At 37.6% G+C, this 13068-nt stretch overlaps 1 protein-coding gene across 2 annotated transcripts in view; it reads left to right on the plus strand.

The window, feature by feature from the left end:
* Positions 1 to 13068, plus strand: part of POU6F2 (POU class 6 homeobox 2) — a 318794-nt gene that overhangs the window by 46701 nt on the left and 259025 nt on the right. Inside the window, exon 2 of one of the 2 annotated variants that reach the window (XM_074886724.1) lies at positions 12126 to 12297. In XM_074886724.1, the coding sequence (XP_074742825.1) occupies positions 12126 to 12297 (172 nt within the window). Of the gene's footprint in view, positions 1 to 11948; positions 12298 to 13068 lie in introns of those variants that run through there. The other variant, XM_074886634.1, reaches the window with a different exon arrangement.

Consider the following 13068-nt stretch of genomic DNA (forward strand, 5'->3'; position numbering starts at 1 on the left):
TGGTCAAAGGAGTGGGTTAATGAAAGGAATAAATGGACATAATGGGATAAAATTAAGAATGGGCCACTTAAATACAGTGGAAAGTGTCCTAGCAGTAAATATCATTGAAATTTGATAATTATTGTTTGAGGAAAGTGAGTTTTTATTAAACCTTAAGTTAGATCTTATTAAACTCTAGAAAAACATAGATAGAGTTCAGTTAGAAACTCTGTGGGCATAGGGTAGATTACTTTGCACATTTTCACAGGAATGATTGAAAGTCAAAATAGATACCTTTGCCCTGTTCTCTCTTTTGCAAATTGGTTAAACAGACTATAGAGATAAGATGACTTGGCCAGCAATGCATAGAGGTTCAGTGGCAAAACTGAGCCTCCGAGGTGCCAGCCCTTGTATTCTAACCACCTGGGGGCAAACTTCCTCTCCCATAAAGAAAAGACTATTTTCACTGAAAGAGGACTAATGGGGAGGATGAAGGTGGTTTGAATACTGGTATGCTCTCACAGCTGTACTGGTATACTCAAGCTCGATGGAGGAAACCCAAGTGGGTCTTTGCATATACAAACTGTAAATACACGTAGCTTCTAGGTTCAGAAAACTAATGATAAATATGGACATAGGAAAAGTAAAAAGGAAAGATGCTTTTTTCATATATATATGCGCCACACACACAAACTTAACTTCCATTTAGAATGATACACGAAAATATAATGAGTAATGCGAGGCTGTGATCAAAACTTTTCAAAGCATTTAATTGCTTTATTTTTGTATATTTTTTTATCACCCTGAAGTTATTACTGGCTATTTTTATATTCATTTTTGGTATGCTAGTGTTTCCAAACACAGATTTTTATAATGATATGCATACTTGTGCATGTGTTGTGCATACTTCGTGTAATCCTACATATTGCAAAAAAATCTGTTAATTATTCCATAATAGTTTGAAAGAAACTCTTATGTTCAAAAACTACATTTATTAATTGTTTTTTAAAAATAACATTAAGTTTGTAGCAGGTTGAAAAGTAATTTGAGACCAATAATATTATGAGATTGTTTCTGTTGACCTGCACTTTTTTGAAAAAACTAAACTACATTTAGGGTTACCTACTGAAGTTCTGTTATTGATTTCAGTGACAAGAAGATCAGGGCCCTTATACAGATCTCAGGGATTTTTTCATTCAGAGAATTGAGTATGTGTTTGTCCCTGTGCAAGCAGATGGCAGCAATCCAAATGGCTTCATTGGGAAGAGAAATCAGGACTGCTAAAAACTTTTTTATACACGTAGTATCTAGACCCATATATGTATATGCACATACATTATATATGTATATGATAAACAAAAGTAAGATCTTTGGGCAGATTTTTCCACTGTTGAAGTGGAAGGGAATCAGCCACACTTGTGACTGTGTGCTCTAAGGAGCGCAGTGATAGTTACCCTTTAACGGTAAAACTGAGCAGCCCAGTGATCTTGACCAGTTTGCAGATAACAGGCACAACCAACAAAGTGTTGCTGTAGTTGCATGTTTTATTTTACTCTCTGATCAAGTTTTTGGCCTTAAAATATTGTTTGTTTAGAAGGAGTTTTCTTAAGAAACAATAGGGAGCCAATGGCAAATCTTTGCATGGCAACTTTTTCTGTTAAAAACCAACAAAAACCAAACCAAAAACCCCAAGCCAAAACACAAACCTAAACCAAACAGCATCTAATAAAGAATAGAAGTGTCCATGTGGGAAAATACTAGTAGATCTGAGAAATGCTTCGTCCGTTGTTTATTGATAATCCAGTTACTGTAATTGCTGCTAAAATGATCAGTAAGTGTTATGCTGTTTTCCTATTTAAGGCATTAATCAGAAAAGCTTCAGTTACACTCCTCTGAATTGAAGTGATCCTCCTATGTCCAAGACAGTGCTGTTACTGTGTGCAGTGGGTGACATATCCTACCACAGCATAATGAATGAATCATTGGGAGTTTGTAAGTAATACCTGCAGCTTCCAGCAGATTAAGGCCATTGACAGAAAGGCAAACCACCCTTTGGGCTTCGAGTTCTTAAAGAAAACCAAGTCCTTATGCAAACTTCATTAGAAGCGTGAAGCTTTGTGGCAGTTAAAAGCATGCTGAATTTGGAATACACTTAATTAGAAATGAATATGTTGTGATCTACAATGTGAAAAGAAAGATGTGATACCCAGGTGTTGATGAAGACCTGGTATGAAGAAAAGTAATCCTGAAGATCCTTTGTAATGATTAAAAAAAAATTGCACTCATTTATCAATGGGAAAGGCTTGGAAAATATAAAAAGCATAACATTATTGATCTGCGGTATTTGTGGCATTATTAAGTATGTTTAGCAGTTATAACAGCAGGTTTTGCTGTCAGATGAGCTCAACATAGGAGAACTACATGAAATCTATCTGGGATTCTTACTCTTAACCTGGGAGCTCCACACTTCATGAGGGTGCATCTTCTAATATCTGGAAAAAGAAAAGAACATTTTACTCTGTGAGGCTCAGTTCAAGTGGAGTTTTCGGTTTCTTTGATAGATGGGCATTATTGCTATTTTATTCTATGTATAGAGCAGATAAAAGGAAATCTAAAGGTCCACCCCTAGAAGATAGGGTATCAGTAGAAATGCTGTGAGAGAAGTAATGTCCCATGCTTGTCACTAGAATTCAAGTATGCTGTATTAAGGCAAGCACCATGAAGAGCACCCATAAGAGCTGACCACTTTGTTAATCATATAATATGTAAAATCGAGGCTGAACTGTCCTAAGTTTGGATACAGATTTTGGAAGCCTTCAGTCTTGTTTAGGAGGAAGAATTCAAGGGAGACCTTCTCACTTGCTTCAAGCTGACAAAGAACAATTTGATATTGAAATGAAGATTTTCCAGCAATTTTTGATTGTGATATTCTGCTGAAATCCTGACTTGCCTGGTGTGTTTTTTGTTTAAGTATTATACCTTTATTTATAAAGGATTTTGGAAGGTTCACAAAAATATATCTACCCAATTTCCAAACTGGTTCAGGTTGTGACTGTGTATTGTATTATAGATTGTAACTGTTTTTACAAGTGGCATTCAAACCAAGAGCTGGATAAAACTGGAATTAGATTAGAACTACTTTAAAAATCTTCAGCAAAAAAAGTTTTCATTAGGAAAGGTTGCTTCATTGCACTAAAATTTATATGTCCCAGTTCCAACACATTTTCTTTTGAAGGTGTTACTTTTTCTGTGTCTTTGATGGAATTTCTGGTGAGAGCCAGGGAAGACCCATTCCAAAACAGGAAGTGACTTTCCTGATATGGCCAAGTCCATGTCTGGCTACAGATAGATCTTGATCTGGGTTTTTCTAGACCAAATGCAGGTAATTGAATTAACTGCTGAGCTAGGTTACTGTTTGACCTGTGCTCTGTTTTTCAAAAATTCAAGTTAATGGTTTCTTTGTTTTACAACTTGCAAATCCTGACATGTTATGTAAAATCAAGTTTCTGTTTAACTAAGAGAGTCTCTTTCAATTGCTGTGAGTCACTTCTATGCCGTCTAGTCAAGTTTCTCTCTCATACGTGATCAATGTTCAAAAGTTATCATAAGTTGGTTTTTGGTGTGGTTCTGGATATGCTGATTTCTAAAAGAAAGCAATTTTAACTGAATTCTGGCTTTGATATTTCTTCCCTCAAAGTCATTTCTGGTGTGTGCATGGTAGACAAAGCCTGACAAATGAAAATATAGAGAAGCTGTATGTAACACCATATTTGAATCTGATTAGGCCTAATTAATATGACTTGAATGCTTGTGGTTGAAATACTGATGAGCAATCTTTCACCTAGGACAGACTAACTCAGAGTATCCCATGGAGTATTTTATTGCATTTCTTAGTTCCAAAGGGGCCATTTATGGCCTGTTCTTCCTCACGGAGAGCAGAAGGATTATGCTGATAAGGGGATGGTGTAGGTTCTAAAAGGATCTTTTGACGTGTAGCAACATCATCTGGAAAGAGAAGCCTTGTGCTTAAGACCCCTTCAGAACAGAAATCGAGCAAACAAAAAAAAGACAAGTTATGGAACTGGTAGGCTTGTGAAAAAGCACTAATGTGAAGATAGTGCATTGATTTGCTAAAAAGGATCAGGTCTCCTTCAGGTGGTCAGTGTGGAGGCTGAAACAACCCAATGTGAAATCATTTGCAGTGCGAATGAGAAGTTTTTGTTTTGATAACAAAGGTCCTTTAGACAGGTACAATATGTGTTTATTACATTAGACTAGAATGGTATTTTTTCCCTTAAGAGTGATGAATACCTTTATAGAAATGTTTAATTTTTTTTTTTTTTTTTTTAATGGAAGACAACGTATTCCTCTTCATAATGGAAAGCTTTTCAAGTCTTCTGGTAAGTTGCCCCACAATATACAAGTGTTAGAAAGTCCTAGTTATTCTTACAGGCTTATAATTTTCTGGATGGTTTCTTAGGTTTGATATGGCTCCTTGCAGAATAAAACTGACAGAGCAGTGGAAATCATCCACTACACCTATGAAGAAAATACGTCGAAGTCTTACTCCTGATAGGAACCATCTTCTAATTTCAGATTTAATTGCTCTCCTACGTCATCTTTTTCAGGAGATCAGATGGCAGAAGAGTAGGAAATCTCTTGATTTGATGATCTTAAAGGTCTTTTCCAACCTAAATGATTTTATGAAATGAGTGGGAAAGTCTCTTGAAGGTGTATTCCACCATGTTGACCCTAGTCAGAAATGTTCCTGCCTGTTCCCCCTTTGTCTGTTTATGATCTGTAGGGCCTGATCTGGTTTCTCAAAAATGGGGTCAGCTTTTGTGTGGCTGCAAGAATCTTTTAACTAGAAGGCGGCTGCTTTCTCTCACCATTCTCAAGACTTGTTATTTCTCCTGGTGGCTGTGTGCTATTATCTGTCACGCATTTTGAGGAGCATGGTAGCTTCCCAGAATAGTAGCTTCTCTGGCTCTCAACCTCTGTATGCATACAAAATTCTGCTATGTGTCCATGGATAAACAAGCTCCTTTCCAGTAAGCCAGAATGTCATTTAAATGAGGAATCATTATAATCGGGCCAAGGCCAAAATTACAACTCTTGTTATCTTAATAGAGGAAAGTTTAATATAGCTTCACCCTGTATGTGGTTGAAAACTCTAAAGATGAAATGGTTTCCAACAAGAAGAGCAGAATGTTTCTTAGATCAAATTAATAATTGGATCAGAAGCATTAATGTAATCTCCAAGAGTTGAAAGCAACATTTAGAGTAAAGTTTCTATGCTGCATGTACTCTGGCATGTGAGTCAGGAAAAACACAGTCTGGACTCATACATGGCAGTCTTTCCTAGCCAGTTCCAGAAGTGGCTTTTCTGGACCAGAGATGCAGCAGTCTCCTACAATGATACGGTTGTTCCTCACTTTTTCTATGGTGAAACCAACATCCTTTGCCTTTCTTTCCTCTTTGAAGCATGCAGCATGACCGCTGGGGTGCATTTAGAGCAATAAAACCAAGCTGATTATAAAATAAATAGTGACCTAGCTATGTAGTACTGTGCAGCTGCTGTGTGCGTATTCCCATCCTGCAGCCTCTAGTTGGCATGTTGCAGAGCCACATGACAAGTAAATTGACTAGGACTTCTCTTGTGAACCTTTCAGCTTCCTCTCAATAGGTGTAAGAAATATGTGAAACATTTTCACTGGTGAAAATAGTTCAGTGAGGGGGGGAATATGTTGGGGGGGGTGGGGGGAGGTTGTATGACTTCAAAACATGTTGTAGTATCTCAGTCTCAAGAAGGGGGACATTGCCACAAAAACTTCATTTTAAAAAATAAGTTTCATTCAACTTTGATTCCTAAAGTTACAATTAAAACCTCCATGAGTTTCTGAAAAACCGAAAACCCCTTTTTCTGTCAGAAGCTATGCTATACAAACCAGCACCAATAATTTCAATTTCTGGAGGACTTAAAATTAAGTAAATAAATGAAGGAGACCACTCTAACATTACTGCCTAACCCGAGAAGAATATTTAAAGGAAAGAAAACACCATGGGCAGTGATAGTCTCTCTAACTTTCCAAATTAAGTTGTTAATTAAAGTTTAGTATTATTAATAACACAAGTATAATTAGGCACTGGTTAGTTAGATATGCTATTTTTAACTAGGAAATGCTCCTTTTGAACTGCAACCTGGACACTAGATACGAAGATGAGTATCACTGGGAAAATACAATGTCCGAAGTCATGCTAGTATTGAGAAAAAAACTATCTTTTCTTGCTACAGGAATTTTCATGAGGAGAATAAATACCATTCTAGCTGAAGAAAAGTAGAGACTGTTTTGGGTGATAATATTCATATTGAGAGAGAAGTGCTGGGGATATATCAGCTTTTTGCTGTAAGAGGAAGGAGAGGTAATACTGAAGATTTCAGTTAAATATAGGTAATATAAGTAATGTAAGCAAATATGTAATGCACTAATTAGAAGTACAAGATCAAAGTAGTGAAGGGAGATCAATGATCATGTATCAGCAGTCTTGTTTTGCTTGTAGAAACATCCATCTAAGGATGGTGGTACAGGTGGCTGTGAAGAAAATGACATTTTTCTCTAACTTTTTCCAAGGAAATGACAGCCTGCAGGTAGCAATGGTCAGAGGCCAGCAGAGGACAAAAGGCTGATTCAAAGTAGTTTGCCTAAACCAGACTACGGATAGATTGGGATGGAAATATCAGCACATTAGTGACAGCAGATAAAACAGTGTTTAAAGAAAGAATCAAAGGTTGTCCACGAGAAATAATTACTTCTGAAAAAAACCTGACTATTTCTAGGAGCAATAAGACGAATAAAGAAACACTAGTTCCTAAGAGGAACATAATCCTAAATTTCACTGGTACTTGGCACAGAATAAATCCAATCCTGTAATCTTCCTAATGTATTCCTCGCTCAAAAACTATAAGCTAAGTTATGCCTTAAAATAACTTCATCCAAGGTTATGATGGCGTTCGGTCTTGATTAAAAATTTTTAAAAGCTACATTTTGAGTACTTTTTTAGTGTAGCCATTGGAATAATGTATGAACAATGTGAATTTTATGTTTATTGGTAGTATAATTGGAGTGTTTGCTCAAACGTATGCACTGTGTATGTCCCAAACAGAAGTCTGAGCAAGATCAGAAGGGGAGGGACACAGGATTTATATCATATTTTGAAAAAAATCAGAAAATTAATTTCAATTCCTTCTAAGTCAGAGAAATTGTGAGAAACTGTGCAAAGTAATTTCAAACTAAGGACAAAATAAAAAGCAAAACAAAGGATCTTTTTCTCCTAATTAAATTAAATTCAGACCAACAATGTTTATGGTGCAGTAAGCACAAAATTTAGACCAGTGGCTAAACCAGTGTATGAAGCCTTCATAAAGCCCTATCATCACCCAAGTCCTACATTAAGGCTAAAAGTAATTTCTTCTCCCATTTTTAGACTTCTGCCTAGAGCATGTTTTGCACAAAACCCATATAGTTTCCTTTAAAAGCTGCCCTTGATTACCAAATAGTTTTGCTTAGAAATTTGCACCTTTACCCTCCCAAGTGCAGAGACAAAGCTTTTAACAGTGATAAATGTTCCCCTGTACTTCCTACAGTGCCGCAGATAAGAAGGTAAAGGTTTTGGCTTTTAAAAGAGGGTGTGTAACTGGAACTGTAATTTGCATTTGCAAATCCACATGATTTTTACTGTTAAATTAAACCCAACAGCTTAAGTCATTGGGGAGTGGTAGAGCTGAACAGAGGAGTAGCAGGTATTGCAGCTGAATTACAGGAGGTATAAGTCACCCTTAAGGGAGATACACAGCAGGGAGGACCACTCGCTGCACAAAACTCAACAAAATCTCATAGAAAACAGGCAAGTCTGGAAATACTAGGGCTAGCTGGACAAGAAATAGATGACACATATGCGTATCCACAAGAGATGCATGTAAAATTTGTCACTATGCTGGTGGTATATACAGGTAAATTTGAGTAAGAGGATTGTAATTCCTTAGTTCTCACATAACTAGAACTTTGCTCTTCTGGTTAAGCAATCTGAAATCCTGAAGCATGATATCCCTTTTATGTACCCTTGCCTCTTAAAGTATATAAACCCTTTGTAAAAAGTTCATCTTGCTGGTTTTTATGCATTCTCAGACTTTTCAATTTTCTATATGAAAAGATTAAACTTCTGTGTGGTTGTTGGTCAATGGAGGATCCTGTGTTACACTGCAAAGTGTAACCACACCTTTAACACCTTTGAAAAAGCAAATGCTGAGTGTCAAGCCCACAGATGTCCAGGGCAGGGAGGAGAACAGACCCTGACGGGACTGTCTGACAAAGATGCACACACAGCTCCTTGCCTCAGTACATCCTCTCAAATGCCATGGGTCCTCTCTGGGCTGGGCTTTGTAGGTGGGCAGAGGATAAAATGATGGTTGCTGGGCCTACAGCTGGCATAGCAACTCCTCCAGCGTTTTTTCAGGGAGGCTGTTGGGAAACATAGGAGCAACCCCTCCAGTCCCCAAGGGATTTTGCAGACTAGGCCACTTGCTGTGTATTGGAATTAGAATTTATTATGCTTTTTGTGAAAATACTATTTTTTAATCACACACAATCCACTGTAGAAGAGGCACGTTCTTAAGTATGGAATGCAATTGAAGGCCTGGAGACAACCTGAAGTTAAAAAATGCCCATTTTTAAAAAGTGTGTTTTTGAAGGAAACAAACCTTCCCTCAACCCATCATTTAAGTGATTTATTTAGTCTTCATGTAGACTAGAATTTTAGACAGTACCTAATCCGTCTGCTTATAGAGAAAGTTGTCATTCATTCACCACCTGACAGAGAGAGCTACCCTGGGGGTTAACTACAGGTTCTGTACTGTCTGAGGGAGGGGGCAGCAGTTTGTTATTTCAGTTTTTATAGTCCTTGGCTCTGTGTTTGCAAAGCTGTTCTAAATTCACTGCTAGGAGCCTGCCCAGCTGGACAAGCCACTATGTCGCTGCTTGCTTCAGGGCAGGTCTCAGTGGTATCTTGCAGCGATGAGTTCCACAGGTTTTCACCGCATGCTATTTGGAAAAGTATCTTTTATTAGATTTGTGACTTTTCCATTTCAGTGGAGGCCCCTTTTCTCCTCAAATGAGGTGGGGTGAGTAGTTCCTGATCTACGTTTTCTCCCTGCCATTTATTATTTTGTATACTTTGATCATGCTCGTTCTTATTCACTTTTTTCTGTAAACATTCCCGATCCTTTCGATCTCTTTATCATTCTTACCGCACATCTCTTTCTGATGTATCTTTCTTAGATGGGCTAACAAGAAATGAACAAAGTACTCCAGATGAGGCCGAATTATTGATGTACATAACAGGTAAAATCCTGGCCCTGTTGAAGTTGCTGGGAATTCACTGACATCTAAGGGCTGAGGTTTCTCCCAGTGCTGTCACATTTCCTACATTATTCTTCCTCCCATTTTTCATATATTCAACTTCAAAATTTGGCAGCTGAGACTTTAATCTAGAATCCTACTGATTCAGCATCCTCCATTAAATTGCTGTTAGTCCTCAGATTAGCAGTGTAGCTCTGTGGACAGGATTAGTTCCCTCCCCAAAATACTTTGATGAAAAGGGTCAAATTTTGTCCCGATTCACATTTGTTATGGAACCACTCCTAATGTTAGTTTTGAACAGCTGAAACTGAGGGCAGCAGCCCAGACTTTGAAACAATGCTGTTTGTGTTCACAATGACCTTTAGCTGCAAAATCTGCTAAAAAACATTATTTAGTATATGAAAGCAAACAAACAAAATTTTCACCTCAGTAAATGACTGTCCATAATGCAATGAATATGAGGCAAAACAAGTCAGAGTTTTTTACAGCATCTGCAAAAGAAATCTGTTAACTTCTGTTTCCTCCCCAGAAACATCTAAGAAATGTTCAGATTGTTGCTGGCCAATAAATACAGTAAATGAAATGTTAATAAATCACCAGCAATTTAGCCTGACAATAACATGGATTGACCACATTGATTAAATTGATTATGTTTCATATATTTACAATATGTAGACACGAGCCTAATTTATTTTCTGAAGAGTTCAAGGTAGGTATCACTGGTTTAAAAAAAAAAAAAAAGGCAAAACAAAACAATGGAGTAATGTTTGTGGTTGCTATCTGCAATAATCTAATGCTGACAGAGAGCAGTATTTTATTTAGTAATTAACAGTGTAAAGGGGAGAGAAGCTGTCATGTTGGTTCTTAAGCTGGGGAATGTGATGAAAGATGATATCTGCGATCTCATCCTTTCCACTTGTTTAGGATTGTCAGGATGAGAAATGTCAGCATTATGAAAGCTCAGCTCTGCTCTTGATATGATAAAACCCTTCAAAAGCCAGTCTTTCTCTCCCTCTCCCCCCTCCTTTCTCCCTCTCGCACTTGCTTTTTTATTTATCCTGTTTTGTTAGATGGCAGAAATATAATTCTTTTCTTTCTTCCTATTATAAGCCACCATTTTTGTTTTATTATATGTTTCACAACCCCTAATGCCCCACTGAAAATTACCTTGTTAAATGACAGTGTTTCAAAGCCATGAATCCTTTCCACCATTCCCTCAGAGGTTTGAAACAGTCAACAGACTGTAAAGAATAAATAATAAAAAAGTATTGATTATTTTGATGACTGTGAGATTCAATTAAGTATTAATTTTGCCCTCCAGTGGACCTATCGAGGTATTCAAAAGGGAGGATTCGGCTCAGCTAAATGCGTGCTGAGTGCTTCAGCCTTAAATAGGGAGAAAATGTGTTTACCTACAGTATTTGAAGAGGAGTGCATTGATGCACAGAGTCCAATATTTAAGTGCTGTGCAAATTAAGCCCTGGTGACAGTGACATTGTTTTCAGCGATATGAGTATTGACTAAAGAAGTGCATTTGATGACAGCTTAAACTATTTGTATTGATTAACATTTTCATAGATTATCATGTGTCATATCAAATTCACTTTTCAGACATGAATACATTAAAAAACCCATAGGCAAACATCGACCAATGTGAGGACGGGACAGAGGCAACATGCTAACCAACCTACTTGCTCGCTGGTCACCTGTTCTCTGCATAAGAACCATTTAGGCATGAACTTTGCAATAAATAGCTGCCAGAGAGCGCAACAAGGTCACTTGTTCCTTTCCTTTTATTTAGTTTTTTTTTTTTTTTTTAACTCTGGTTTACGTGCTGTCATGATATTATGCCTATTAGTTTGCAAACGGAATAATAGAGTGAGCTTGGAAGTAATGCCTGACCCTCAAATGTCCTCAATGAGCAGAAGATAAAACAGATCCAAATCATCAAGAAACAATTTAAATGTATATATATGTGTAATGTTTTACGGGGGATATAATGTCACAAACACAAGAATAATTGCAAACTGTATGTGTAAGTATCTTCCCTAATTTTATCTTTTTTAAAAATGGTTTCTGTGTTTTTTATTTTCAAAAGAAAAATGTGTGTTTGTGTATCTTTATGGACTTTTGGAACATAGTATCCCAAAGACAGGAATAGTTAAAAGAAATCTGTATCTCTGTTGAATGTATATAATGAAACGGCTATTTGCTGCTGTGTATTTTCATAGAAAGGCTGGAATGCTAGAAACTGTGTATCTGATTTTGTTAATGTTGTATAGCTGAGGATGCCTCTTTAAATCACTATGGAGCGCTCACAGGGTGCTCCTCTTCCGTGGAGTTGGAGCATACAGGAATTTCTTTTCTTACTACGTTAAGGACAGGGTGAGGTGTCGAAACATACACACAAAAAAAGCACATCCCACAATTAAAGCTGTGTTGGTTGTGTTGCTTTCATAGAAGTTTTTCTCCAAAGCATCCTGAATCTCTCACATGCTAGTTGAGCTTTAATAGGGTGGGGAGTAATGGAAAACTCATTGGATCTGTAATAGCTCTTCACTTGACTGCAGCCAGCAATAACAGCAGGAGCAGCCAGAGATAAGAGAGAGAGAGAGAGAGAGAGTGTATGTGTGTGTGTGAGAGAGGGAGTGGAAGAGAGACTATACGCACACCAAAGCAGCCACTTTTTTTTTTTCCCCTCACTCTTTTTTTTTTTCCCCCCCATCCTAGGATCCAATGATAGCTGGACAAGTCAGTAAGCCCTTGCTGTCACTGCGGAGTGAAATGAATGCAGAGTTGAGAGGTGAGGACAAGGCAGCTACTTCAGACAACGAGCTGAATGAGCCCCTGCTTGCGCCTGTGGAATCAAATGACAGCGAGGACACTCCCAGCAAGCTCTTCGGTAAGTCTGTCTAGGTATTTCATTTCACTGCTACCATGTTGTCCGGAAGAGCAATCTCCCCCCGTTCTTTTCTTTCTTTTTTTTTTTTTTTTTTTCCCTCGCTCAATTTTCTTGTAAGTACGCAGGAGTAGCTTGGAGCGTGCAGGCGCACAACCCTCTTGCTCCCATTGCAACTGGTTACCAGAATGACAGCATCAGTCCTGAAAACTTTTGTCAACAATGAACTTATTTTATGCAAGTTGCAGACATTTTATGTTTTCTTTTGATCCATGGTCTCTAATGTAAAAAAAAATAGAGGGGGGATCACTTTCTTGGAGCGCTTCGTTAACATTTATTGCGTTAGGTACTGATGTGGATCATATGCTACCAGCTTTTTCTAGGGCTGGATTAGACTGAAAAGTTATCATTTTATATGGTAAAGATAAAGCTGGCTGAAGAGAGCTGAAACAAGCCCATAGAAAACACTCTGCACTGAGTAAACAAAGGCTACCAAGGGTACTGCACACGGAGCTAATGTTTTTGAAATTTAAATTGGAAATGAAATATTTCTTCTAAAGCCTGTGCAAAGAGAAATTACCTTTTGAATTTTTATTTATTTTTAAATAGTCTAAATTGTGCCGGATAAGCATAACCTTTAACAATCAAAACAAAAGCAGCAAGAGTGGCACTCCAACACAGACATCTGTCATTCAAACGGATGACACCCTGTAAGCCAACTCAAGCAACTCTGATCTCTAATCAGAAAAGGGAGCAGAGTTGTTGAGGCGCGTG

Source organism: Strix uralensis, chromosome 1 (genome assembly GCF_047716275.1).
Source record: "Strix uralensis isolate ZFMK-TIS-50842 chromosome 1, bStrUra1, whole genome shotgun sequence".
Lineage (NCBI taxonomy): Eukaryota > Metazoa > Chordata > Aves > Strigiformes > Strigidae > Strix > Strix uralensis.